Below are 26,117 nucleotides of genomic sequence, written 5' to 3' on the forward strand. Positions count from 1 at the left end.
GCCAAGATAGCCACCATGATGAATGACACTAGAGTTAGGGTACATGTTTTTGTTGTTGGGAGTGAGGAGAGGGGGAATTCCTAAGGTTTAAAGAGATGTTGTGGGAGGTGGTGGCCTAATGGGGGTGGGGAGCTAGCTGCGGTACTGGTTTTTGGTGGTAGAGGGAGGGAGGGATAACAAAGCAAGTGGTTAAGAGGTAGGGGTTGAAGTGGTGTCTCTGATAATGAGTAGCTGTAACCTAGAGATGAGGCAGATGGTAGTGTGGAGACACCTTGCCCTCGACGGCTTGAGGAGGAGAGAAAGGAATTGAGTGGGGAAGGAGGGGGTTGTGGAGGAGGCCGAGTGGCGCTCGCTGGCACCTTGCAGACATAGCTTGGTGGTGGCGTAGGGAGGGGAATTGACAGCAGTGGCGGCGGAAAGGGAATAAGAAACGAAGACAAGGAGTTAGGATTAAATAGAGGGGATGCACGAATCTTAAAGCCGACTGAAGTCCAAAATTTTCAATATTTGGGGAGTTTTATGTTAAATTTACATTAATTAGATGGTCGCAACATAAGATGCACACTCGCTAACATCAGCATACTTGTAGTACTTTCGGTTGTAGGTGCAAAATAGTATCCAAATCAAAACATTGGCACATGCCCTATATCTCACCTAGCTAGCTAGGCAGTATCTAATATATATGTGTGTCCGTCCTGTGAAAGATCATCGCGGCTTCAGTTTAAATTAACATCATGCAGCTAGCCATGTTGCCATGTTGGACAGTACAATATTCTGAAATGTTTTTGCCACCAAACTGTCCGTTTCGATCGATTAGCTTCCATCAACCTCCTGCAGGCTAGTCTTTTTTGCTTGCTTGTTAATTTGCTCCTCTCCCACACACGGAGAGGTTGACCGGCCATTCCATACCATCGCCGTGTTATCCCCATCGCAAGCTGATTTCCAAGGTCACCATCGAAACAACACGGCTTCCGTGCACTATAAGTATAATCTCTCATGCATCACTCTCTCCCATGCTCCAAGCTTGCTTCGTCGTCGTCTTCTTCGATCAGCTAGCCAGCTAGGTGATCACACACACACCACTGCAATATGAATGATCACTAACTGATGCACACAAGATCAGTGTGTGTGTGTCTTGTTGTCGTCGTCTTCGATTCGATTCGATCGATCTCTGCTGGAGTACATTGATTGCGAGCTAGCTAGCGATGGATCGGGATGGAGTTAGTGGCGGCGGCGAGGCTCCGGCGCGGCGGTACAAGGGCGTGCGGCTGCGGAAGTGGGGGCGGTGGGTGTCGGAGATCCGGATGCCCAACAGCCGCGAGAGGATATGGCTGGGCTCGTACGAGTCGGCCGAGAAGGCGGCGCGGGCGTTCGACGCGGCCGCCGTCTGCCTCCGGGGCTCGCGCGGCGCCGGCTCGCTCAACTTCCCGGAGTCCCCGCCCGACGTCCGCTACTTCCCCGGCGCCGTGCTGACGGTCGAGCAGATCCAGGCCGAGGCGGCGAGGCACGCGAACAGCCTGGTGGGTTCAGTGGTGGCAGCAGCAGCGGCGGCGGCGAGCACCATCGCCGCCGCCGCCGGGTCGTCGCCGTACTCGCAGCACCCGGAAGCGGCAGCCCCCGCGCGGTCGACGACGAGCAACGACACGGCCGTATCAGTGCCGTCAACGGCCGGTGGCGGCGCTGCCGTGTTCGACGGCGATGATGATGTGATCGACTGGTCATTCATGGATGCGTTGCCGGTAATGCCGGCGTCACCGGCTAGGACCAATGCCGAGCTTGTCCCGGCCATGGATGATTTCATGTACGGGTTCTTGCACCCAGCGACGATGCTGCCGGGGGAAGATGGTGCGGAGGACGGCAGCGTGGATCAGACATTTTTCTCTGTAGACCTTTGGAGGTTTTGATCCTAGAATGCTAGCAACTGATCGATACCCAAGAACAGAAATACTTGGCTGCCTATTTACTGCAGTCATTAGCACTCACACCTGCATAGATACACAGCATAATACACAGTTACAACATTCTGCTATGCTCCGTTGTGCTTATTTTAAAGTTGATATATACTTATAATCCGTTGTAGATTTGTTCTCGTCCAACAAAACGTATCTCAAGGTACCGGTACCTCACGGTACCAAATCGTTTCTGATCGTTGGATCTGACAATGTCCGTCAAGATTTATTTCAGTCCAACAAAAGAGGTTTGTTCTGATCCAACAAAAAGTACCTCGAGGTACCAAATTATTTCTCATCATTAGATCTAGTAGAGTAGGATGTGCACTGTTAGATCCAATGATCAAAAATGATTTGGTACCACAAAATACCGGTACCTCGAGATATTTTTTGTTACTTTTTATTGGACTATAAAATTGCTCTACTTTTAAGCCGCCTGTTATTTATTATCGATTACAACATTAATTAAAAGAAGGCAGTTTCTAAATTATCAAATTAAAAAAATAAAATGCTTAAAAGTTGTTGCATCAAACTAGATTATCATAATCCACTGCAATATACGGAGTATTAAACAGAGCCTAAGTTGGGTTGCCCTTGTTGCAGATTCTTAATTATTTGTATAATGAAAATGGATGATTTGTTATCCTAAAATTGCCATTTGAGGATTTGAAATGTACTGTTTCGATCACTAGAGCATCCCCAACAGCTCATCTAAATTTGATCATCAATATCTTTATTTGGATGATCATATAAACTAGTTTCATCCTTCATATCTCTTTGTACTCCACTAGATCATCCATATATGACATCCTCTATATCTCTTTGGAGGATGGAGAGATCATCCAAATATGAAGATTCTCTCTCCTAGTATGGATGGCATTTAAAAATAGATGATACGATAACCGTTCTGTTAGAGCTCAATTTGTAGTCTCCATCCTCTATTTTCAGGATAGAGAATGGGATAGATTAGCTGTTGAGGATGCTCTTAACACACGGGGTTTCAAGACATGGAAAGCGATTCATGAACACACAGATGTGTATATATATATATATATATATATATATATATATATATATATATATATATATATATATATATATGCTAACTGAAAGATTATTAATTATGAAATGGAACAGAAATTAACCGGCGCTAGTTTAAGGGCATGTAGAATATGAAACTGAGGAGTACAGAGGTTAAAAGATATATATATTGGCCGTCGCTATCTTGAGCTTGTAAAAAAGAAAGTGTGAGCAGCAGAATGTTAAGCATCTGAAGGAAGTCCAAATAAACCACTTGCTAGCTGCTCTCTCTATTTCATAATATAAGATATTTGATCATTTGTCTTATTAAAAAATTATAAAAATATCATTTATTTTGCTTGTGATTTACTTTATTATCAAAAGAACTTCAATCATGACTTGTCATTTTTTTATTTGTACTAAATTTTTAAATAAAATGAATGGTCAAACGTTATAACCAATAAAGTCAAACATCTTGTATTATGAAATAGAGGCAGTAGCTAGATAATTACTTCCATCTCCTGATCTATCGAGATCGATTTGGCAAATTGAGATGTCTCCGCGGCTCCGCCTATGCTGATTATATCTAACAATAACCTCTTGACTCTGTCAGGAATCCCCTCCATGCATGTACAGTACAAACCATGGCAAATACCAAATAGACTAGTGGCGTCATTCTGTTTTATTAAAATTAAGTACAAGCGAAATGACTTATTAACGATTAAAAAATAATTTAAAGGTAATTTTTTATTTACGTGTTCTTAGATATCTAAAAGCATTGGATGAACAATAAACTACAATAAAAAAACTCAAAATCAACTTCAATAAATTTTAAATTTAGGAACTACTTGCATATGCGATTGATTTGATGGTGGTGCAAACTGTATGGAGAATAGGTAGAGGTGCTCAATAAGATCTCATAAGGTGAATGATGGCTTAGAATGATAAGTGTCTATGTTATAGAGGTGGTCTCATGAATCTGTGTGTTGTTTGGGGTACGGTGGGGGTTGACTCACTATATTTTCTTTAAAAAAACTAAAAGTTCTATTTTATTTATTTAATCCGAGATGGTCCTGACGCTTAAAGAAAAAGAAAGCGAGGCTAACCGCTAGATAAACACATATAAAATATAACCTGTTTGTGTGAGGGGTGAGCGAATGAAAAACTAAGCTTCCCTTGCACTGTATTGTATATGTCCTAGCAACTCTAACATCTAAATATTCCTCATACATACGTGCACGCACCTTTGTTCACTTTTTATTTTTGTGACTCTCCCACGTTGATCAGCTAGCATAAAATGCCAGGAGACAAAGACCCACGCCAGTCTCTTGTTTACTGATGAGAAAAGGTGTACTATAATATAACCGCAAATTAACCTAGCTAGTGCATGTGCAACGCGTGCGTTAATTTTTTGCGGTTTCAAATTGTTAAGCAGCAGGTACACCCCGTGGTTGTACGTTGGTGTTGGATCCTGATTAATTATATATATACAGCTCAAGTCCTGGTATCACATAATTTATAGGATTCAACAGCTTTGGCTGCCTGGGAAATGACCCTGTGTCAACAGGGCTGGGCCCTTCAGAGCAGGTACAATAGCAGACTATAAGCCAGCTATTAGTATATTTTAAAAAGATAAGAGAGGAGGAAAAAGAGAGGTGGGCTACTAATTTATAGCCAGCTGCACATAGGCTCTAAGACAAAATATGTGTATGACATGTGGGACTATGTATTAATGTTTTGTAGGTAACTTTGTATGAATTGGTTATTGGATTGACTATAAATGAATTGGCGCTAGTAGTTACCTATACTATTGAACTTGCTCACATGCATCAGCAAGTTTGATGTTTTGGTTCTTCGTGAAAACTTATTTTACAAATAGACCTCGAAAAAAAACTTATTGTGCGAATAAACTTTTTCAACCGCGTCAATGTCATTGGCACCGTCGTTGAATAGGACAACGTCAATATCGTTGCCGCTGTTCTCCGGCCACTGGCACCGTCGTTGAATAGGACAACATCAATATCGTTGCCACCGTTCTCCGGCCACGTAATATAAACATAATGACTTGGAGTATTGGCGTTGTCCTATTCAACGACGACACCAAGGTCTATTCGTCCAATAAAATTTTCTAGAGATTTATTTGTAAAATAAGTTTTTGAAAAGGACTAAAATATTAAAATTCCAGCCCGATGCAGTCTGAGAAATTAATGGTGGCTAGATCCAACATACACCCACTTAAACTACTTGTGATGAAAGAGATGGAGTAGATGCAAAGGAGGGCTAATTAATCAAATTAAGATGCAAAGCTACCAGAGAACACTAAAGAATAACACACGCATGCTAGCTAGGATTGCTAGCCTTTGGAAAGCTAGTCTAGCTGTGCAACTGCTCCAGTCACGGATCGAGCTCTTCATCGGTGTTTGTTAATAGTAAGACGGTAAGAGGCACCCATTGGTTAATGGCTCTGCATGACGAACGGAAAATAAGCTAATTAATCGAGTGGCATCAGGTTCCAAATGCTCTAGATCAACCGGTGCTAGCCCGTAGAAAAGGTACGGATATATGACCATATATATGAAAAATATCATACATCAATAAATAAAGAGTACCACAAATAACCTTAACATATGTTTTTCCTCCTTTTCTTTAGATTATTTTTGGTTTCATGGCCCCTTAAATCTAATGGCCACTGAGAAATTACATCAAGCAGAACTTGTACCATCACACATGCTCCCCCACCCTAGTTCATGTTTCTTCATCAAACCCAATAGGTTCCAGTTGGAAATGGCTTATATGTACTAGTTTTTCATTGGGCATCAAATTAATGGCACGGATATTAATGCATTTATATTGGTGCCGACTATAGAATTAGTATCAATATGAATTACTATGATTAAAAAGGATGGAGCCAACTCCAATAGAGCCGACCTGATGTGTTATTTACCATGATTTTGAAACACAAAAATTCAACACAAACAAAATGGATATTCATCCACAAGTTAACACATTACACAGTCAACATCCATACATCCATAGGAAGACTACCTCATAGATCCTCAAGGAGCAGAAACACCCCAAGAACACCGAGATATAAATATTTCATTTTTCCATGAAAATGAAATTCTAGCCTCTATACAACCATATATACTGATACGGAAGAACCAACGTCGATCCTCACCGAATCCAAAAGAGGGTGGCTCTAAATTCAAGAAGCTCACTTGAAATAGGTGCCATGGAGATGATAAGGTAGTGGAGGTGGTAGGAGGCCGGTGCCCATGGCCTCGACGACGACATCTGAGATACCCCACCTACACATGGTCACACAATGCCGCGAGGTTGTAGTCCACTAGGCGAAGCTCCGCCGCCATGACTGCCACCTTGTATGGTCGTGGCGCTACTGGCGTGGATAAGGCTGCAGCTATGGAGGCAATGGAGGAAACCATGAGCATGAGCACTCACTGCCCCAACCTTGTTCACTGTACCGTCGCGTGCCCACCAGACACCATGGATGAAGGGAGAGATAAGACAACTTTGTTGTTCTACTCTAGAGCAAGCGGATAAGGGGAGTATTAAAATGAGAGGAGAGAAGAAGATAATAACGAGGACATAAAAAGATCCCCACCAATCCTACTCGGTTTCTCTTGGTGTTTTCTTTTAAAAAACTGACATCTATAATATATTATAGGTGCTAGTTCTATTGATTAAACCAACACTAACATTATACATGCTACAACCTCCATCCCAAAATAAGTTTATTTTTTAGTTTTTAGATATAATATTTTGACTCTTTGTCTTATTTGAAAATTTTCTGCGTTTAATTTGTATTGTTACTAGATGATAAAACATGAATAGTACTTTTTGTCTGACTAATTTTTTTAAGTTTCTGTATAAATTTTTCAAATAAGACGAATGATCAAACGTTGGACACAGAAATCGAAAAATAAAATTATTATGGAACGGAGGTAGTAGATTTTTTTTTTAAATAGCTTCTCAAAGGTGCCAGTTATCTATTATTTGGTTCTCAAGAGGAAGGATAATGTTAATAGGTGTCAGTTTTTAAAGAGCTGGCACCTATAGAATGTGACATAATAGTTATTTGTAGTAGTGTGAAAATCTCATTTTTCTTTGTTATGAGCACCCTCTGTCATCTAAGTTTAGCTTCCCTCACCAACTTGGAGAGTTTCTACACTGTTTGAGTGGTGGGTTGACGACCAGATGCTTGGCTACCTGCAGGGGACATATTCCCAGTTAGTTTCTATATGATTTCAGATTGCCGCAACAATAGCAGCAAGCTAGTCGCATGGAGAATGCTTCTAGTATCTTGCCAATCTTGAACCATTTCCACTCGAAATGTTTTCACTAAGCTTGCTCCTTAACCTCACGGACATGGTCGACGCCCAAACGACCAGATGCTTGGCTCCTTAGCCTCTATGCTGTCTTGATCATGTCCATGCCTCCTTCACAATTAATGTCGTTTTTCGTGAGGGCACATAACATCTCATGTGGTACGGCCTGGAGAATGGTGGACAACTCCACGCAATCCTCCTGATACTCAGCATAGCCATGATCAACCGCTGTGCACAAACCTTGTGCTTGTAGGTTGACACGCATCAACAATGCCCACTGTAGATAATTCATCCGTGTCAGCATTGGAAAGCGACTAGTGTGATGAGTACGGCTGCGTTCGTGGGAGGGAGGTAAGTTAACTTATCCAGTACGAAAAACATAGTAATGGATTAGTACATGGTTAATTAATTATTAATTATTAAAAAATATAAAATAGATTAATATGTTTTTTGAAAACAACTTTCCAATAGAAACTTTTACAAAATATATTGTTTAATATTTCAGGAAACGTACACGTGAAAAACAAAGATATATGTTAACTTAGGTAGGAAGATGAATGCGGCCTAGGAGACCTCTACAATCAGCCCCACACTCCAACTGCACGCTGCCTCTGCCGCACCCACTGCCGCTCCTGCCGGGGGTCTTGGCGGTGTGTAGTGGCCACCGTTACGATTGTCATAAGAGCAAAGTATAATAGCAGGCTATAAGCTGTCTAAATGCTTATATAGAATAAAGAGGGGATGAGAGAGTGTAAGCGGATTGTAAGCTTGTAGATAGCTCGGACATAAGAACCAAAAAACTCTATAAAAATGACATGTGGGTTCTGCATTAATGATGAAAAGCTAACTACTGTATGAATGGGCTAAGAGAAGACTATAAAAAGTCTTATAGTCAACTTGTGGGCTATATTATTAGCCTTGCTCTAATACCGCTCTGATACCAAATGTCAGCAAATTTTTCTCTGCACTCACTCTGATTATTGGAAGAAAATGAAAACTCTGAACTTTTCTGATGATGAATAGTAACTGTCAAAACTGAAACTTCAGCAAACAAGGAGCGGGGCAGTTTTTTTTTTTTTTTTGTGATGCGTAATCCTGCAGCTTTTTGTGTTTTTTCTTCGCATTTATTCATGCCTGAAACGAGGTTGTTACATGCATAAGACTATAAGAGAAATACTGACTTCACTAAGCGACTGAACACTCCATCCCACGTTCCAGGCACAGCTCAATCAGCACGGACTGAAAAAAACGCTAAGTGCTGACCAAGCCATCCGGTTCAGACGTTACAATGCATGCCTAATCCCAACCTTAACTGAAAACGATAATAAACTACTACTAGACATGCACACTCTAGCACATGATACGCTATCTGTGACGGGCCTAAAGACACATTTATGACGTACAGGCAACTGGTCAGCGATGAGTGATCAATGATAAGAAAAAGCATCGCCGATGACAGTATCTCTAACAAGTCAAAACATTAACTCGTCACCGATTAGGACTACAGTCCGTCAGAGATATATCATCCGTGACGGACTAAAATATTAGCCTGTCACCGATTATCCATACGGCCCGTCAGAGATATATCATCCATGACGGGTTTAGAGTTACTGCTCGTCAAAGATTTTTGCTATATGCTATCAGGGATGAGCTCATGAGCAGATATAAGAGGAAGCGGACGACGCGCTCAGATTCTCGATAACTAAGATAAGTTGAGTTACAAACTTATACTCCCGGTTGACTCTGATCCATCGAGATTATTCTTAATAAGGTAAATTAGAATTTGGTAGTTTCGGTGTAATTATTAATTAGTTATATTTGATATTGCTATAGTATATCACATGTCTGTTATTTTTAACACTGATAATATAGCCGATTGATCTACTGTAGTGTTTCTGGATCGATCGACTAGTAGATCTAACCCGATTTAATTCTGGCCTTACCGTTTTTACAACCGCCATCGTAGTTTTCTTGAGCAGTCAAAAAACCTTCATTCACGTAAGCTGGGAAGTTTTGTCCAGTAAGGGCCTATAATAGGCCCAACACCAGTGTAAATTATGGACCGGCAATCTTTTTCGGGTATGGGCTAATAAACGTGTTTGGATGGGCCTTAACCGGATTAAATATCCAGTCGTTTTTGGCCCATTCCGACGGAAAAAGAATGTGGCAGCTCGGAAGGCCACGCTCACGTCGGCGTGGCACTGTCAGGCTGAATTTTTTAATATTTTTATTTTCTAAAACAGTGTTTTTATTTTACATGTATAAAGTTTTTATATATATAAATTATATATAGTACTGTATCCGTCTCTAAATGTTGACGACGTTAACTTTTTAATGCATATTTGGTCATTCGTCTTATTCAAAAGATTTACATAATTGCTAATTATTTTTATATTATTTTATTTATTGTTAAGTATACTTTATGCATATATATCGTTGTATATATTTTTTTTAAGAAAATTAAATAAGATGAATGTATAAAAATTTAATAGCGTCAAACATTTACGACCAAAAGGAGTATCCGTATCTATGCAGAACTTTAAATAGAGAGTTTATATAGATAAAGATATATACACGGGGAATAGCTCCTCTACCCTTGTGAAGCGATTGATGAAGCCGCCCTGGTCGCCATCAAAATAGTAGGCTCAGAACCAGTTTTTTCCTTTAATTTTTTAAGTCTATATTACATCGAATGTTTGATACTAATTATAAGTATTAAACATAGACTATTAATAAAACTCACTTATATTTTGGACTATTTCGCGAGACGAATTCATTGAGCCTAATTAGTCCATGATTAGCGAATGTGATGCTACAATAAAAATTTGCTAATCATATATTAATTAGGCTTAAAATTTTGTCTAATAGAATAACCTTTATTTATACAATTAGTTTTGTTATCAGTATATATTTAATATTTCTAATTAGCGTCCAAACATCAATGTGACGAGGGATTAAAAAAAATCACTGGATCCAAACAGACCACTTATTAGCGTAGCCAACCTTGCAACGGGTGAACGCGTGCATCTAGCAAACCCTGTCAGGAACTCAAAGACTGACCACTCCATCTTATTACAGCTTTGGATGATTGGATCGATTTCACCCAGTGACAAAAGCAATACAAGGTTATGCACTGTCTTCGCGACGAGCAGCTCCAAGATGGTACAAGCTTCAGCACCATTAGTTCAAGTTTACACGCTTGGTGATGAGAAATGGAGAGATGTTCGAACTCCACAGGCTCTAAGCTTTGCGCTGTGTGGAAATACCTGGAGCTCTCAACGTTGATGAGGCAATGTAACTGGCTAAAACTGAAGATGCGAAGAGTGTCTTGAAAACAGGCAGGTGTGGCCTTTGATCTCAGTGAAAACTTTTCCGCCGGTGGTTATGGCTCCCATTAGTTGATCACAAGCTGTATTTGTAATCGTAAGAGCCACCAAATTTAGTCAATGCTTGAAAATCTCACGTCCTGAAATGGGGATTCCCCTATCGTAATACTTTCAATTTATCTATTAATTTATTATTAAAATATTTAAATAATTATCATTTATTTTTAAATTATTAAACTTATGTCGTTGCTACAGGAACAACATTCAACGTTAACTGATGATAGCTCCTTATTTTGAAGCGTCTATTTTTCAAACGTACTATTCTAATTTTATATATATATACTATTTTTTAATTAGTCGCCAACATCTGTTTATGTTTAAATATACGATATAACATCTAACCTAAAATTTTTCGAGAATTAAGCAAGCCCTACAGCTCGCTAGAGGCAGCTCTTAGGTTTCGTTCTTTTTCCATGGGTTACTGCAATCTCCTTGACTCTACGGAGCCACTCTGGTAGCATCACGTGGAGGTGTTGTTTTCTCGTGATAAGAGCGAAGTTCAATAGTATTGCCAACTACTAGCTCCAATTTATCTATAATTAATCTAATAGCTAATTTATACAATAGTTATGTACAAAACATCAATATATGGTCCCACATATCATACACATATTTTGTCTTGTAGTACATGTGCAGCTGGCTATAAATTAGTAGTTTACATCTCTTCTCTCTCTCCTCTTATTTCTTTAAAATATGCTTATAGCTAGTTTATAGCATGCTATTATACCTGCTCTAATATCACGTGGGGGGCCACTCACTCACTCAAAGGATTACTTGTTGCACAAATCCATATCAAATTGACAGACAAAAGAACCATAAAAATTTCTAAGCAATTCAAAATTCAAAATTTAACCACGAGAGGAAGTAGCTTTTTAAAAAATATAATGTTTGCTCAACAACCTATAAATCCTTTTATTTTGGAAATAATGTAGCAGTTTTTTTAATCACCAATAGTAACACAGGCCACTACACTCAGATTGGGTGGATATAGACGACCTCACATTTAGGCATTGTTACAGTATCGGACAGTAGTATAGTAAAAATTAAAACTAACGTTATATTTTTACTTTTTAAGTGTATTAAGTATTTTATTTGAAACTTCGATGAGATATATTTATCAACTTATCTATTTCAATATAAAATATTATACACAAATTTATTATAATGTTATATATTTTAGTTTCAGTTTTACCCCTATAAAAATTTCTAGTACACAACTAACGACGTTGGATTTAAATACACAACTAACGACGTTGGATTTAAAGTCACGGCCGGCAAGATAGCTTAGAAAATCCTCACATTTAGATGAGCTGGTACTTTCCCAGTCCAGAAAACAAATAGAGAATGAATCTGTATAAAGTTTGATTATTATTTTTTGGATGGGGACAGAGGGAGTATACCCGTAGAGTATGAACACAGTTTGTTTAAATGCACACACGCACAAGGCCACGCCAAGCTTGTAGCGCTGTGACCGTTGCGCGCCCGACGACAAGGCGCGATGAATTCAAACCCAATCACATGAAAACCGCAACCGAAACAAACGGACAAAACGAAAATTGTGTGAGCCTGAGCCAGGCTAGCTATTCTGGCTGTCCCTCCCTCCCCAAGATCACACACCCGTGCCGCCGAGCTGAACCAGGCTGGGGCCCCACCTGTCAGCCTACAGGAATGTCGGCGACTCCGCTCAGCCGTCCCCTCCGCTGCTGCCTGCGTCGGCTGCGGCGCTGCTCCGGCACTGGTCAGCGGGCCTCGACTCCAGGGGGCCGCCGATGGTGGGGCACCCGTCGGCGGCGGAAGCCGACGGCAGCTCCATGCAGTTGTAGGAGAGGCACAGCGCCGCGGAGTCCGGCAGCGGCAGCGGCGGCACCGGGAAGCCCGTCAGGAAGTTGTGCTGCGCGTAGAAGGTCGTCATGCGGCCGGCGAACACGCTGCGGGCCACCGCCTCCGGCACCTCGCCGGACATCCGGTTGTTGTTCACGTACAGGCTCTCCACGGCCGCTAGATCCTCCGGCACCGCCCCCGTGATGCCGTTGTGGCTGACGTCCACCACGGACCACGGCGGCGTCGCGGCGCGCTCCGACGCGAAGGCCGGCACCGTGAGAGGCCCGGTGAAGCTGTTGCGGGACAGGAGAAGCGACGAGGCGCTCGGGAGCGCGAACACCCCCCGCGGTATTGAGCCCGAGAAGTTGTTCATGGAGAGGTCGAGGAAGGCCAAGTCGGTCGGAGCCGAACCGTTGCCGAATGCATCGTCGAGGCTCCCCTGCATTGAGTTCCCGGCGACGGAGAAGTAACGGACTGTCTGCGGCAGCGGTGGGAGCGTGCCGGTGATGGAATTCCGGCTCAGGTCGACGTGGAAAAGCTGTGAGCCAGAAAATTGGTCGGGTATCTGTCCGGAGAGGCCGCCATTGTTCGCCAGGATGAGCACCTTGAGGCTCGGCGAAGACGGCAGCAGCAAGCCGCAGGGTATGGAGCCGTCCAAGCGGTTGTTGCCGAGGTCGAGCGTGTGTAGATCCGGCAGCCCGGCGAGGGACTCGGGTATCTGCCCGGTCAGCTGGTTGCCGGACATGGACAGAAGCCTGAGGCGCCGGAGGCCCGACCCAATGTCCGCCGGAATAGCACCAGAGACCCGTCCCGGGTAGAGGACGAGGTCAGTGAGAGCGGTGAGGCTGGCGAGCGAGGCCGGGAGCGTCCCGGCCAGGCCGGGAGAGTCGGCGAGGCCGGTGCCCAGCGTGAGCACGGACACGCGGAGCGCGTCCGAGCCGGTATCCTCGGGCTCGCACACGACGCCGGCGTAGTCGCACGGGTTGGTCGCGTCGTCCCACGACTCGAAGAACCGCGACCCCGGCAGGTCCCGCAGCCCCGCCCGGATGTCCCTGAGCGCCGCTGCGTCGCGCTCGTGCAGCACGGCCGCCGCCGAGGAAGCCACCGAACCGAGCAGCACCAGCACGACGACGACGGCGAAGAAGAAGCGGAGAGGGCGACGAGAAGTGGGCAGCGCCATGTGCGTCGCCTCGGCCTCGGGCGAAGAGGACAAGCTACTCCGCAGAAGGTGGCGTTGGGGAATGGGCGAGTGGAAGAGCAGCGATCTGCCCTGGCCGCAGCAGAGGGTTCGCGATTTTATTAAGAATGAATAGATAGATAGATGGTGGGGTTGGGTTTTTGACAGCACTGTGGATCTCTGCTGTTTCTTTACCTATCGGTCGGTAGGTGCACCGTGGACTGGTTTGATAAAGGTGGTGTTTAGGTTGCGTTTAGATTAAGGAAATTTTTAGGAGAAATGTCACGTCAAATGTTTGATCGGATATCGGAAAGAGTTTTCGGACATGAATGAAAAAACGAATTTCACGGCTAGCTAAGAAACCGCGAGACGAATCTTTTGAGCCTAATTAATCCGTCATTAACATAGGTTGGTTACTGTATCACTTATGGCTAATCATAGACTAATTAGGCTCAAAGATTTGTCTCAAGATTTCTTCCATAACTGTACAATTAGTTTTTTGGTTCATCCATATTTAATGCTTTATTTAGGTGTCTAAAAATTCGATGTGATGTTTTTGGAAAAAAATTTTGGAAACTAAACAAGGCCTTAGATTGAGAAAATTTTGGGAGAAGTATCACGTCAAATATTTGACCAAATGTCAGAAGAGGTTTTCGGACACAAATGGAAAAACGAATTTCACGGCTAGCCTAGAAACCGCGAGACGAATCTTTTGAGCCAAATTAATCCATCATTAGCATATGTTGGTTACTATAACACTTATGGCTAATCATGGGCTAATTAGGCTCAAAAGATTCGTCTCAAGATTTCTTCTGTAACTGTGCAATTAGTTTTTTGGTTCATCTATATTTAATGCTTTATTTAGGTGTCTAAAAATTTCGATGTGATGTTTTTGAAAAAAAATTTGGGAACTAAACAAGGCCAAAAAAGCCTGTCCTTGCCCAGAGACGAGAGGGTGCAGAGCTGATTTTCATCCAAAAATTTTCATCCAAAAACATAATATCCAAATAGAGTATTAAATGTAGATAAAATGAAAAACTAATTTTATAGTTATGTGAGAAATCGTGAGACGGATATTTTGAATCTAATTAGTATGTGATTAGTCATAAGTGCTACAGTAACCAACATATGGTAATGACGGATTAATTAGGCTCAAAAGATTTGTCTCGTGATTTATAGGCCGAATCTGAAATTTATTTTATAATTAGACTACGTTTAATACTTTAAATGTGTGTTCAAAGTTTTAATGTGATATTTTTGCAAATTTTTTCTTAAACTAAACAAGATTAGCTTCTGCGCACGGTCAAGTCGGGAGGACGGAAAGCTGGACAGGGTGTCGGTGTGGCCCTGCCGCGGCCGGTCGAGTATACCTGTACCGATGTACGTAGGGATATGAGTATGTCTCTGGGTGGATCATTGTGCCTCCTCGCTTCGTAATGATGCATGGGTGGTGGACATAATGACGATGCGCGGGCGGCAAAGCAGCTACGGCGCTCCGTGTTTATGGCCGATTTGCGGGTTCGCTAAGATAGCACGTGGGCGCTGTGTGGTACGTCTTGCTGTTTGTACTGCTACTACGGTTGGATCAAGAGCAAGTTCAATAGTATTTTATACCCAATCTAATAGTCAATGTATACAATAGTGAGCTATAAAATATTAATACATGGTCTAATATGTCATACACATATTTTATCTTAGAGTCCATGTACAGCTGGCTACAAATTAGTAGCTCACATCTCTTCTCTCCTCCTCTTATCTCATTAAAATATGCTTACAGCTGGCTTAACTGCTATTGTACTTGCTCTGTATTCAATACTAGTTTCAATTCATCTTTCGTCAATTTAAGAGTCCGTCTAGTGATCAAATGTTTGAAAATTTTAATTTTATCAATTAAATCCTGTCACCGCTGTAGGATAATAATTTGAAGACATGCACACAAGTAAAAAATCTCATACGCACCCTCCCCATCCAGACGACTATGCATTGCACGCGTGTTTGACAGAAGAAAAAAACAAATGTTTGATTAATACCAAAAGGGTCAATCTAATAGCCAACTAATACGATAGTTACCTATGAAACATTAATACATAATCACTACTGTGTAACTGGCTATAAAGTAGCCTAGTTCCTTCTCTTTCACTCTTATATATATATTTATAGTTGATTTATAGCTTGCTGTTTACCTGCTAGGATGTTTTTAGACGACGTGGATTCAATCGTCAAATGGCGAACCCTATGTTGGGCAATAGCTTAAGATAATTAGTAAGAGAGTACATATGGATTTTGCTATCTAACCATTAATTAGTACCTCCGCTGCTGATTACGGAGGTGTTGTTTCTGCGGTTGAAGAAAATAACAAACTATGCATAACTGGTAAGACTTTAGGAGAAACAATGGTTGTGCATTCCATAGCCAACAATTGATACAGATCTATGTCTTTAGCATGGTATTTTTAGTATTTTCTTTGTCTATAATTAAACCGTTATTTTGTAATTCACAATTATTCGTTCTACATATTCTAGAATAATTAGTCATAGTTCTTTTGACGTATGGAGAGAATAAATTCCATTATTAAAAACATAACCAATAATTCCATAATCAATCTGGCGAATCAACCTACCAATCTAATTTAATTATTGCTTATGTGCTTGTATTAATTAGTCCATATTAAGCATTAACTTGTATGATTAGAAATGTTAAAATATAAATGAAACATCTTGAGCCTCATTTTTTCCCTTATGCTTGTTCTTATAAACCAAAGTTTGATTTTTTTTTAATTTTAATTTTAGAGTTGATTTGGGTTTTTTTTCATTATAGTTTATTTTCCGGTCTTTGTTTTAGACGTTGAGAACTCATATAAAAGTTTTATTCATAAATTATTCTTTATTCGTAAATATGCGGTTTGACTTTTTATGCAATATCTTTCATCCTGTTGGAGAAAGAACCCGTTTTGAACTGATGATTTTTCTCCTCGAGCCATTCCATGTTGCCTGGTCTTGTTCATTCTGGCTCAGAGCAGACCACCTCTCCCTTGATCCCCTCCAAAATATCAAGTATATTGAGAGAAAATTTCAAATTTTCATTACATGTTATGTAAAAGTTTCAATTTTTCAAATTATGCATTATTCAAAATTTTGAAACTCAACTCTTAATCTTTCATCACCCTAAGTACATTGTTACCATATTAATCTCCATCTTCACTCCAGTACCAGGTTAAAAGCTTGTGGCGTGATGGATATTCTTGTCTTCTTCAACAATTTCTCTCTAATTGAGCCAAAAATAATATAATATTGTTTGTGGTGTGCTAAAGCAAATCGCCTGTTTTAAAAGGTATCCTCCAGCCATGGCACATTTTTGCGATGTCCATTAGCAAATTACACAAATTTTTAGTGTACTATAGCAAATTTTCCTTTTAATATTTTTTGAACGGCCAGTAATATGCACCCAATCAATAAACTGTGATGGAGATTTTTTTTTTCTTCTTCTTCGATTCAAGTGGTAATGATAAAAGATGATAGATATATTAGCCAGGTTGTGGTTTAGATGAAATTCTTTAACTTGATAACTTTATTTGGCTATTAGTGAGTTTCATGTGAGGTGGGCCTTAATTCATCAAAAATCAACTTCCACCAATCATTTTCATTCTGGACCTTTTACTTCAGACAGTGGCATATCCTGGCCATACATAAGCTCTAGTCTGAATAGTCTCCATGGTTCTATGGCCTGCATATTCCTCTGTGCATTGACACGTTCTTTTTTGGTGGCCTACATATTTCCTCTCTAGGGGGGATAAAACTTACATAAAATCAATTGTGGTGAGAGGCATAATTGAAAATTTTCCTTTTAGCTATGTTAATTTCTTTATCTAAAACCTGTAAGTTAGTAGCCCCATCTTTTCACTAAATTTTGAGTTTTTAACGTTAAATTTGGATTTTGAGGTTTTTTTACCGTAGTTTACTAATGGTTAAATGTTCAACAGAAGTGGCTTCACATGATATTAATTGAAACTAATCAAATAAAAAGAATGATGAAGAGAATCTTTGTAATTTCTATGTGTTCAAATATACATATAGAAGAATATTCTTTATTTGAGAAGCAAAAATTCTGAAGATTCCTTCTCGTTATCTTATCAACCACGTAGCTTCGCATATGTTAATTGCTTATAAGCCAAAATTTAAATTTTACAACTTAAATTTAGAGCACATTTTAAGTTTTTTGTGTCATAGTTTATTCAGCCTTTTTTTAGATCATGTGAATGCATATAAAATTTTTACCCACAAATCATTTTAAATCATCAATAACTGTTTTACTTGTGCTTAATACAAGCCAAAATATGTCCTCTGTAGTAGTACTTGGGCCACGCATGCACAACACGATCCCCTTCTGATTTAGTATTGGGCCAGTTCCATTTTGGACAGGCCTACTTTCAATTTTTTTGACCTCATTTCTGTGCGGGCTGGGCATGCTGTTAGTTGCCAATGTGGGCCCATATATATATATATATTTATGTATTTTTGTCTTAACAAAAATATTTATATGTATGAAATTTCTAAATATTTACAGGTATAAAGTTTCAATACTTTATATGTACCAAGCATATGTGTACCGACTGTTTATATATATAACTTGCATGTATAAAATTTCTCTGTATTGAATCCAAATATTTGTATATACAAAGTTTCTATATCAAATATTTGTATGTATAAAGTTTCTATATTTTATGTTTTTTGTCCATAAAGAAATCTATACCGAATGTTTTTACATATATAATTCTATGTACTCACATGTATAAAATATTTTTTATATAAACGTTTCTAGGCCAATAAAATGCATATGGATTTTCTCCGTGGATGGACTCTGAATTCACGTATGTCAAAAGCGCGTGGATTTGGAGCGAAGCCTCGGAAAAAACATATGTGCGCCCCGTTCGTTCCCTCTCCTAATAACCCTAGATTTTCTTTTTTATATATATGCCTCCCGAATTGCTAAATGATGTGTTTTTTATGAAATTTTTTTACATGAAAGTTGCTTTAAAATTCAAATTAATCTATTTTCTATTTTCATAGTTAATAATTAATCGTATTTTCTGTGTCGGATATCTTATCTCCAATCGAACACAGCCGTGAGCTTACATCTCAGTCCACCGAGGCAGCAGGCACGTTCAAGTGGGTGGATGTAAAACGTTCACGCACCCATTAAACCACACAAACAGTTCGTATATAATAAAGTTTATAGAAATGTTTTTTATAATTTCTGTTTATATGTATAAAGTTTCATTTTTATAGTAGGAATTTTATGTGTAGAAAATTAATACATAGAAAAACTTATATCATATAAATTTTATAGTAAAAAATATATCTACAGAGATTATACACTACAAAATTTTATATATATATATATATATATATATATATATATATATATATATATATATATATATATATATATATATATATATAGCATGTACATAGAAATGTTATATATAGAGAGAGAGTGCGTGTGTGTTTAGCTACCATGAGTTGCAACTCACGGGCTGCTCCGTATGTCAGGGTCTAAAAATATATCAAATCACCTCTAAATTTCGATCTTTTATATATATATATATTTAAAGCCTCTATTCTACTTATCTACTAAGTGTGTATATATTGTCCATTAGACTTTTCGCGTGCAAACAGTACCTAGGTAGAGAAAGCGAGGTTTGATTTTTGTGTTTCATCCGGTGCCCGAAGTGTAGCCACGTTTAAACTGATTTCAGTGTTCAATAAGGGAATTTTGTAAATATATCATTGGTTTTTTCTAAATTACAAGATAGTCACTAGAATCATAGTTCTAGTGATATTTTTCAACTTTAGGGATAATTTTCAATAATATTTTTAAAGCAGTGATAAATTTATAATTGTCCCTCTTCGAAAACGAGAAACCTAAAGTAAAAAAAAAATCTCCCTATTAATCCTTGCGCCTATTCCGGCCCACGTGTGGGCATTCCTTGTCTGCCTCCTCACGCGCAAGGCCCAGTGGGCCTATCGCTGTTTAGCAAACGTTCGTGCGGAAGAACGCTTGTTATTTCTTTTGTGTCATATAACTCATTTTTTTGGGAAATTTTATCCATATAAAGTTTATATGTATATACCACTGATATATATGCATATAAAGTTTATATATTTGACACCAATTTGAACTAGGATTCAATTTCTAATTTTAAATTCATATATCAATATTTTAAAAGTATATTTCCAAAGTTTATATGCTCAAAGTTTATACATATAAAATTTATATGTCTAAAGTTTATATATATTATTAAATAAAATATTCACCCATCTGGCATCGGCTTTCTTCCATGAGACGTTCGAAGCTAATATTCCCTTTGTCTGGATTCATTGATGTATTAATGTATATATTTTATATATTTGTCTAAATTATTAGCACATAAAATAAATTTAGGCAATGTTAGAAAGTATAAAACAGATGGACTAGTATTTTGTTGGCTGTCAACTTGGGCTGTATTTGGGCCGTAGCAAGTTTCCTCGGCCTTCCTGAGCGTCCTCTTCCCGGCAGCCTGCATTGGTGCGAAAAGGCTAATTCGCGCGCGCTCGTGCGGAGCGAGCGCACGCGAACACTCTCAAAAACCAGTGCATTGTTCTGCTGCCGTGCACTGTTGGGCCGCCAGCCAAGCTTGTTCGGCCGCCAGAGCAATGGAGATTTGATGGGCTGAGAAAATTAAGGCCTACTATTTGCAAGGTGTAAGGTTTTTCTATTTTACAAAATAGAAATTTTATCTTTAAATTTATGTGTATAAAGTTTACATGTATAAATTTATATGTATAAAGATTTTTCTATATTAAGTTTATATATATATATATATAAAAGTTTACATGTATAAAATTTATATGCTGTAAGTTTACATGCATAAAGTTTATATATATAAGTTTACATGTCTAAAGTTTGTAGATATAATCTTATATTTCTAAAGCATATATGTATGTATGTATATATATATATATATATATATATATATATATATATATATATATATATATATATATATATATATATATATATATATATATATATATATATATATATATATATATATATATATATACATAAATTTATATGTATAAAGTTTACATGTGTTGTGTACATATATAGAGATGTTGTTGTACCTATACGTGCGTCAAACCTATCGTGCGGCGGGTGGCGTGGGCGGCGCATGTGTATATATATATATATATATATATAGTTTATATGTATAAAGATTTATATATAAAAAGTTTGTATGTATAAAATTTGTATGTCTAAATTTTATGTGTATAAAGTTTATATGCCCAAAATTAACATATGTATATATATGTATGTATGTGTGTGAGAGAGGAGCAGCTGGTGCACGGCAGCGGACAGTCCGGACGGTTTTGCTGGGCCGGCGGCGTGTGGGCCTACGAGAAAGGTAGAACCGTAGAAGCGATCAAGCGATGATCCGTTCGCTCGCGCAGTGCGTCCGCGACCAATCGCTAATTAGACCCACCCGCATTGGTGCGTGTGAAGCGAAGCGTGCATTCCCACCAGCTCAAGCAGCTTCGTCTTCCTTTGATCGCTTCCTGCTCTTGCTGCTCGATCGATGCAGGCCCCGATTTGCCACTCCTAATTTGGCAAGCCGCCTGCGAGCCAAGCATTGCAGGGCACATGCATAAAGCGATGACCATGGCAACGGACGCACGAGCTTTTCCCCTCTTCCCCCTTGGCCCCCGCCAAGCCTCTTTCCTCCGGCCGGTCACCGCCCTAGCTTCCTCGTCGTCGTCGGCGGCAGCGCCGATCGGTTGCATTGGCCGGCTGCGGCGGGAGATGATGGACGGGAACGCGGTGGACGAGCTTGTACGGCGGCTGCTCGACGGGAAGAAGAGCAAGGCGACGTCGTCGGGGAAGAAGGTGCAGCTGAGCGAGGCGGAGATCCGGCAGCTCTGCCTCGCCGCCAAGGATATCTTCCTCTCGCAGCCCAACCTCCTGGAGCTCGAGGCCCCCATCAATGTCTGCGGTGAGCGAGGCCAGCCCTGATGGCGTCGCCACATGATCGCGATCCGCCGCGTTCTTGATGCGGCGTCGGAGATGACATGATCGAATGCGTGCATGCAGGCGACATCCACGGGCAGTTCTCCGACCTGCTCCGGCTGTTCGAGTTCGGCGGGCTGCCGCCGAGCGCCAACTACCTCTTCCTCGGCGACTACGTGGACCGCGGCAAGCAGAGCATCGAGACGATCTGCCTGATGCTGTCGTACAAGATCAAGTACCCGGACAACTTCTTCCTGCTGCGCGGCAACCACGAGTGCGCCTCCATCAACCGCATCTACGGCTTCTACGACGAGTGCAAGCGCCGCTTCAGCGTCCGCCTCTGGAAGCTCTTCACCGACTGCTTCAACTGCCTCCCCGTCGCCGCCGTCATCGACGACAAGATCCTCTGCATGCACGGCGGCCTCTCGCCGGACCTCGACAGCCTCGACCGCATCCGGGAGATCCAGCGCCCCGTCGACGTCCCCGACCAGGGCCTCCTCTGCGACCTCCTCTGGTCCGACCCCGACCGCGAGAACGCCGGCTGGGGCGAGAACGACCGCGGCGTCTCCTTCACCTTCGGCGCCGACAAGGTCACCGAGTTCCTCAACAAGCACGACCTCGACCTCGTCTGCCGCGCCCACCAGGCAACTCCCCTGCACGCTTCTTCTTCCTGCCCACCCACCATTATTAACCCATCGAGCTCCGATCCTCGCATTCAGGTGGTGGAGGACGGCTACGAGTTCTTCGCGGACAGGCAGCTGGTGACCATATTCTCGGCGCCCAACTACTGCGGCGAGTTCAACAACGCCGGCGCGCTGATGAACGTCGACGCCAGCCTGCTCTGCTCGTTCCAGATCCTCAAGCCGTTCAGAGGCAAGTCGCAGGCGGACTGACGACGACGAAGAGGCCAGGCCAAGCCGGCGCGGCTGAACGCCGCTCGAGACAGATTTCTTTCTCTATTTTTTTGGATTTAGACCAGAGGCTCGCACATAGATTTGCATGCACAGCAACTACTTTTCCACCATTTTTGTTCTTGGATGGGTGAAGATGGTTTGAGGGACAGGCAGATGCATGATGATCCAACCTCCTATTCTTCTGAATCCTTTGCTTGTAACTGATTCAATACGTGTATATATAACCAACCATATAGTTCTTCTGCAACGCTCAGGCCTTTTTTATCTGTAAATGAGCAATCTCAATCTTAATTTTAAAAATGACCAATCTCAATGAGTGTTTTTCGGCAAAAAAAAAAAACTTTTAGATTGAGGCCATCCTGCCAGCCATGTAAGGTGATTTGTCTGACGAAATGAAAACTACGGCAAGACAACTACAAAATAGATGCTGATAGCAACCTACTAGATAACAATGCTGACCATGGCTCATTGGCCCTTAACTCTAAAATCAAGTGGTGTCATTGGTCCATCCTATCTTATCTCATGAAAAGGTTGATTGTTCTGCCAGTACTTCCCTTTCACATTAAAACAGAGAAAGATGGAACTTCAAAACAAAAAAAAAGAGATGTTCATTCAACGTAGAATGACTTCCTTGAAGAACAAAAAAACAGTCATATCTTGTACTACTTGTCCATTTTTTTCCAATGTTAGCTGAAAAATACATACTATCTCCGTCCCTAAATGTTTAACGCCGTTAACTTTTTTATACAAATTTGATCATTCGTCTTATTTAAAAAAATTTCAAAATTATTAATGATTTTTATATTATTTCATTTATTGTTAAGTATATTTTATGTATATATATATATAGTTTTACATATTTTTTTAAAAAAATTGAATAAGACGAATGGTGTCAAACATTTAGGGATGGAGGGAGTATTATGGTAGCAAGATTTGGTTATTTCAAATATCAATCTTCAGAAGTTGGAAACTTCCTAGATTGACTGTTTACTGATCACGAAGCTAATGCAAACTACTGCACTCTGCTTTCAACTATCATGTCTCTGTTATCATTGCACAGTGGCATAAGATTTTAAACACGACGCAAATCTGAAGAAGATTCTTCTATACCGTTTAAACAAAATGGCATGTGTGGTGTATGCTCAGTATTAAAACAAGAACCCGTTACCAAAAGTCAAATCATTTTACTCTTATCTTCCAGATATATACCTGTCCATGCGCTACCTAAACCTACATGCTGCAACTTGTGTGACAACTTAATTATCCTTCATTTTAGTAGTGCAAGTGAAATGCAAGACAACAAATTGGGGGCTATATTATAAGAACTGCAATCGGACAGCAAGGACAGTTTGTTTAATGTTCGCTCGTGCAGTCTAGAGATTTGCAACTTTTTGGTGTGATATGGGCTGCGATAACATAATGTGTGTCATGTAGCATTTCAAACAGCTGAAAGCATTAACAATATCACCAATTTGTAGTGGATGCAGCCTGCAGGCATGCACCCGAGCTCGCTATCCACGCTTTGGATGCCCACTTGCCAAATTGTTCCCCAATAAGCTTACCTGAATAATAATACTAATTGGTTAGGCATATATGTTCTGAAGAACATCGCATTTGTATTCACATTGGAAGCCATGTAGTTGATACAATCATGTACAATAATATTCAATAAATTACATTTTAATGATTCTTGCCTGATCTGATATTCTAGAAAAGCACAAACTTCTTAGCAATTTACTATCTTAGTCCTGTAATAACTTTATTTTTCAGTTTTTTATAATGTTTTGACTCTTATTTAAAACTTTTTTACGATTAATATTTTTATTATTACTAGATGATAAAATATGAATAATACGTGACCTTTTTTAAAGTTTTTTTTATAAATTTTTTAAATAAGATGAATGGTCAAACGTCGAACACGGAGAGGTAGTAACAATTGCTTTAACCAGAGATCTAGCAATCTAGCATGATGTGTCTGTCAGATAACGAGGTAAAAGTAAATGTGGTCAGAAGGGACCAGAATGCCAGCTGCACTGTTAATTAGTTGATAGCTATTGTGAATTCTCCAACCAGTTTTTCCCTCCCGTTGGTTACATTCTGAAAATTGATTTTTCTTTTTTCGCCGGAAGCTAGCGCTCTAAAATGAAATTCTGGAATTAGTTGAACAATGAAATTGGCAAGGCAGGAATAACAGCATAGTTCTTGATGAGTTGATGTGAATGCATGCAACTTCACCAACATATTGACATCGTTTTTCACTCATGCTTATGCTTCCAAGCCAAAATTTGAATTTTTAACTTTAGAGTTATAGTTGATTTTAAGGTTTTTTCACCGTAATTTATTTCTCAATCTTATCTTTTTTAGATCGTTAAAAATACATATATAAAATTTTTATTCACAAATTATTTTTTGTTTGTAAATATATGATTTGTTTTTTTTCATAAAGCAATCACCCCCTCGACAACAACAGTGCTGCAATGCAACCAAAAGTCTAACGGCTGAAAATTCAAGCAAGCATTTCTAGACGGCAAGAACCGGTGAAGCTGAATGATTGGTGTCGTGCTGCATGCCTCGACCAGCCTAATGCCCTGAACAGAATGAAACTGCTCGCACGCGTGCGTTCGTGCGTTTGACATTGCGTCGCCCAGCACGCACGCATTTGCAACGACATGGATCAGCCTGCCTGTACATCCTACCTGCCCTGTTGCATTCGTTCACACAGCACAGCCGATGACCTAAAATTTTCTCTCCTTTTTTTCTGAAGGAGAGATACTTCATGTCTTCCACATGTGTTGTGTATTGAAGAGGAGAATAATATTTTTGCTAATTAATATTCGTTCTGGATATAATTAAGAGGCTGCGTGTCGCTGTTGCCGGTCGTGGATGGGTGGCTGGGGTCACTGATTTCTTGGGGGGAAAACTGTCACCAAGTGCTGCAACGTTGATTTACATCAGTATTCAGAGTTTGTAAGAACAAAAAAGAAACAATCAGAATTGACGCCATGTTTTGTGCCCTTGTGCATGGCGTTTACCTTTTGAGGAAGCAAAAGAATATGCTGAATTAGCAAATGTGTATATATGTCCCCTAGTCACTCACTCCCTTATAACCGTATCTTACTAGTATTTTACCGAGTTGGTTGATTAGGTCGCCCCATTTTTCTATGACCACGACGTAAGCATTGCACAGTTCATGCATTGCCAGGTGTCAGCAGGAAGCCATCTCAGAAGATTTCTGAAGTACCACACTGTTTCTGAGACTCTGTCCAACACGGTCGCACTCCTATCTTTTCGCTTTTATTTATATTTAGAAGCTAAAATTTAAAGTATTACCCTTAAATTTAAAGTATATTTTGTTAAGTTATGATCGAAATCCCTAGTATGAGAGGCCAACTTCGACGGAGCGAAGCGGAGGCCCGTCACCGGGAGGCTTGGGCCGGAGCCCCCGCGGTACGGACTCTATA

General features: G+C 40.3%; 3 protein-coding genes across 3 annotated transcripts; 2 read left to right on the forward strand and 1 right to left on the reverse strand.

The window, feature by feature from the left end:
- The first annotated feature begins 1,205 nt into the window (after nucleotides 1-1,205).
- On the forward strand, nucleotides 1,206-3,631 carry LOC102714212 (ethylene-responsive transcription factor ERF017-like). Its single transcript, XM_015840143.1, has 3 exons — nucleotides 1,206-1,520; nucleotides 2,898-2,986; nucleotides 3,583-3,631. The coding sequence occupies exons 1-3, from the start codon at nucleotides 1,206-1,208 to the stop codon at nucleotides 3,629-3,631; spliced, it is 453 nt and encodes a 150-aa protein (XP_015695629.1).
- An 8,361-nt stretch (nucleotides 3,632-11,992) lies between these two features.
- LOC102702959 (DNA damage-repair/toleration protein DRT100-like) lies at nucleotides 11,993-13,803 on the reverse strand. The gene has a single exon (XM_006659406.3). The coding sequence runs from the start codon at nucleotides 13,700-13,702 to the stop codon at nucleotides 12,386-12,388; it is 1,317 nt and encodes a 438-aa protein (XP_006659469.2). The 5' UTR covers nucleotides 13,703-13,803; the 3' UTR covers nucleotides 11,993-12,385.
- A 7,461-nt stretch (nucleotides 13,804-21,264) lies between these two features.
- LOC102703235 (serine/threonine-protein phosphatase PP1 isozyme 3-like) lies at nucleotides 21,265-22,978 on the forward strand. The gene is made up of 3 exons (XM_006659407.3): nucleotides 21,265-21,728; nucleotides 21,827-22,386; nucleotides 22,462-22,978. Exons 1-3 carry the CDS (start codon nucleotides 21,380-21,382, stop codon nucleotides 22,633-22,635), a joined length of 1,083 nt encoding a protein of 360 aa, XP_006659470.3. The 5' UTR covers nucleotides 21,265-21,379; the 3' UTR covers nucleotides 22,636-22,978.
- The last annotated feature ends 3,139 nt before the right edge of the window (nucleotides 22,979-26,117 follow it).

This window comes from Oryza brachyantha, chromosome 8 (genome assembly GCF_000231095.2).
Source record: "Oryza brachyantha chromosome 8, ObraRS2, whole genome shotgun sequence".
NCBI lineage: Eukaryota > Viridiplantae > Streptophyta > Magnoliopsida > Poales > Poaceae > Oryza > Oryza brachyantha.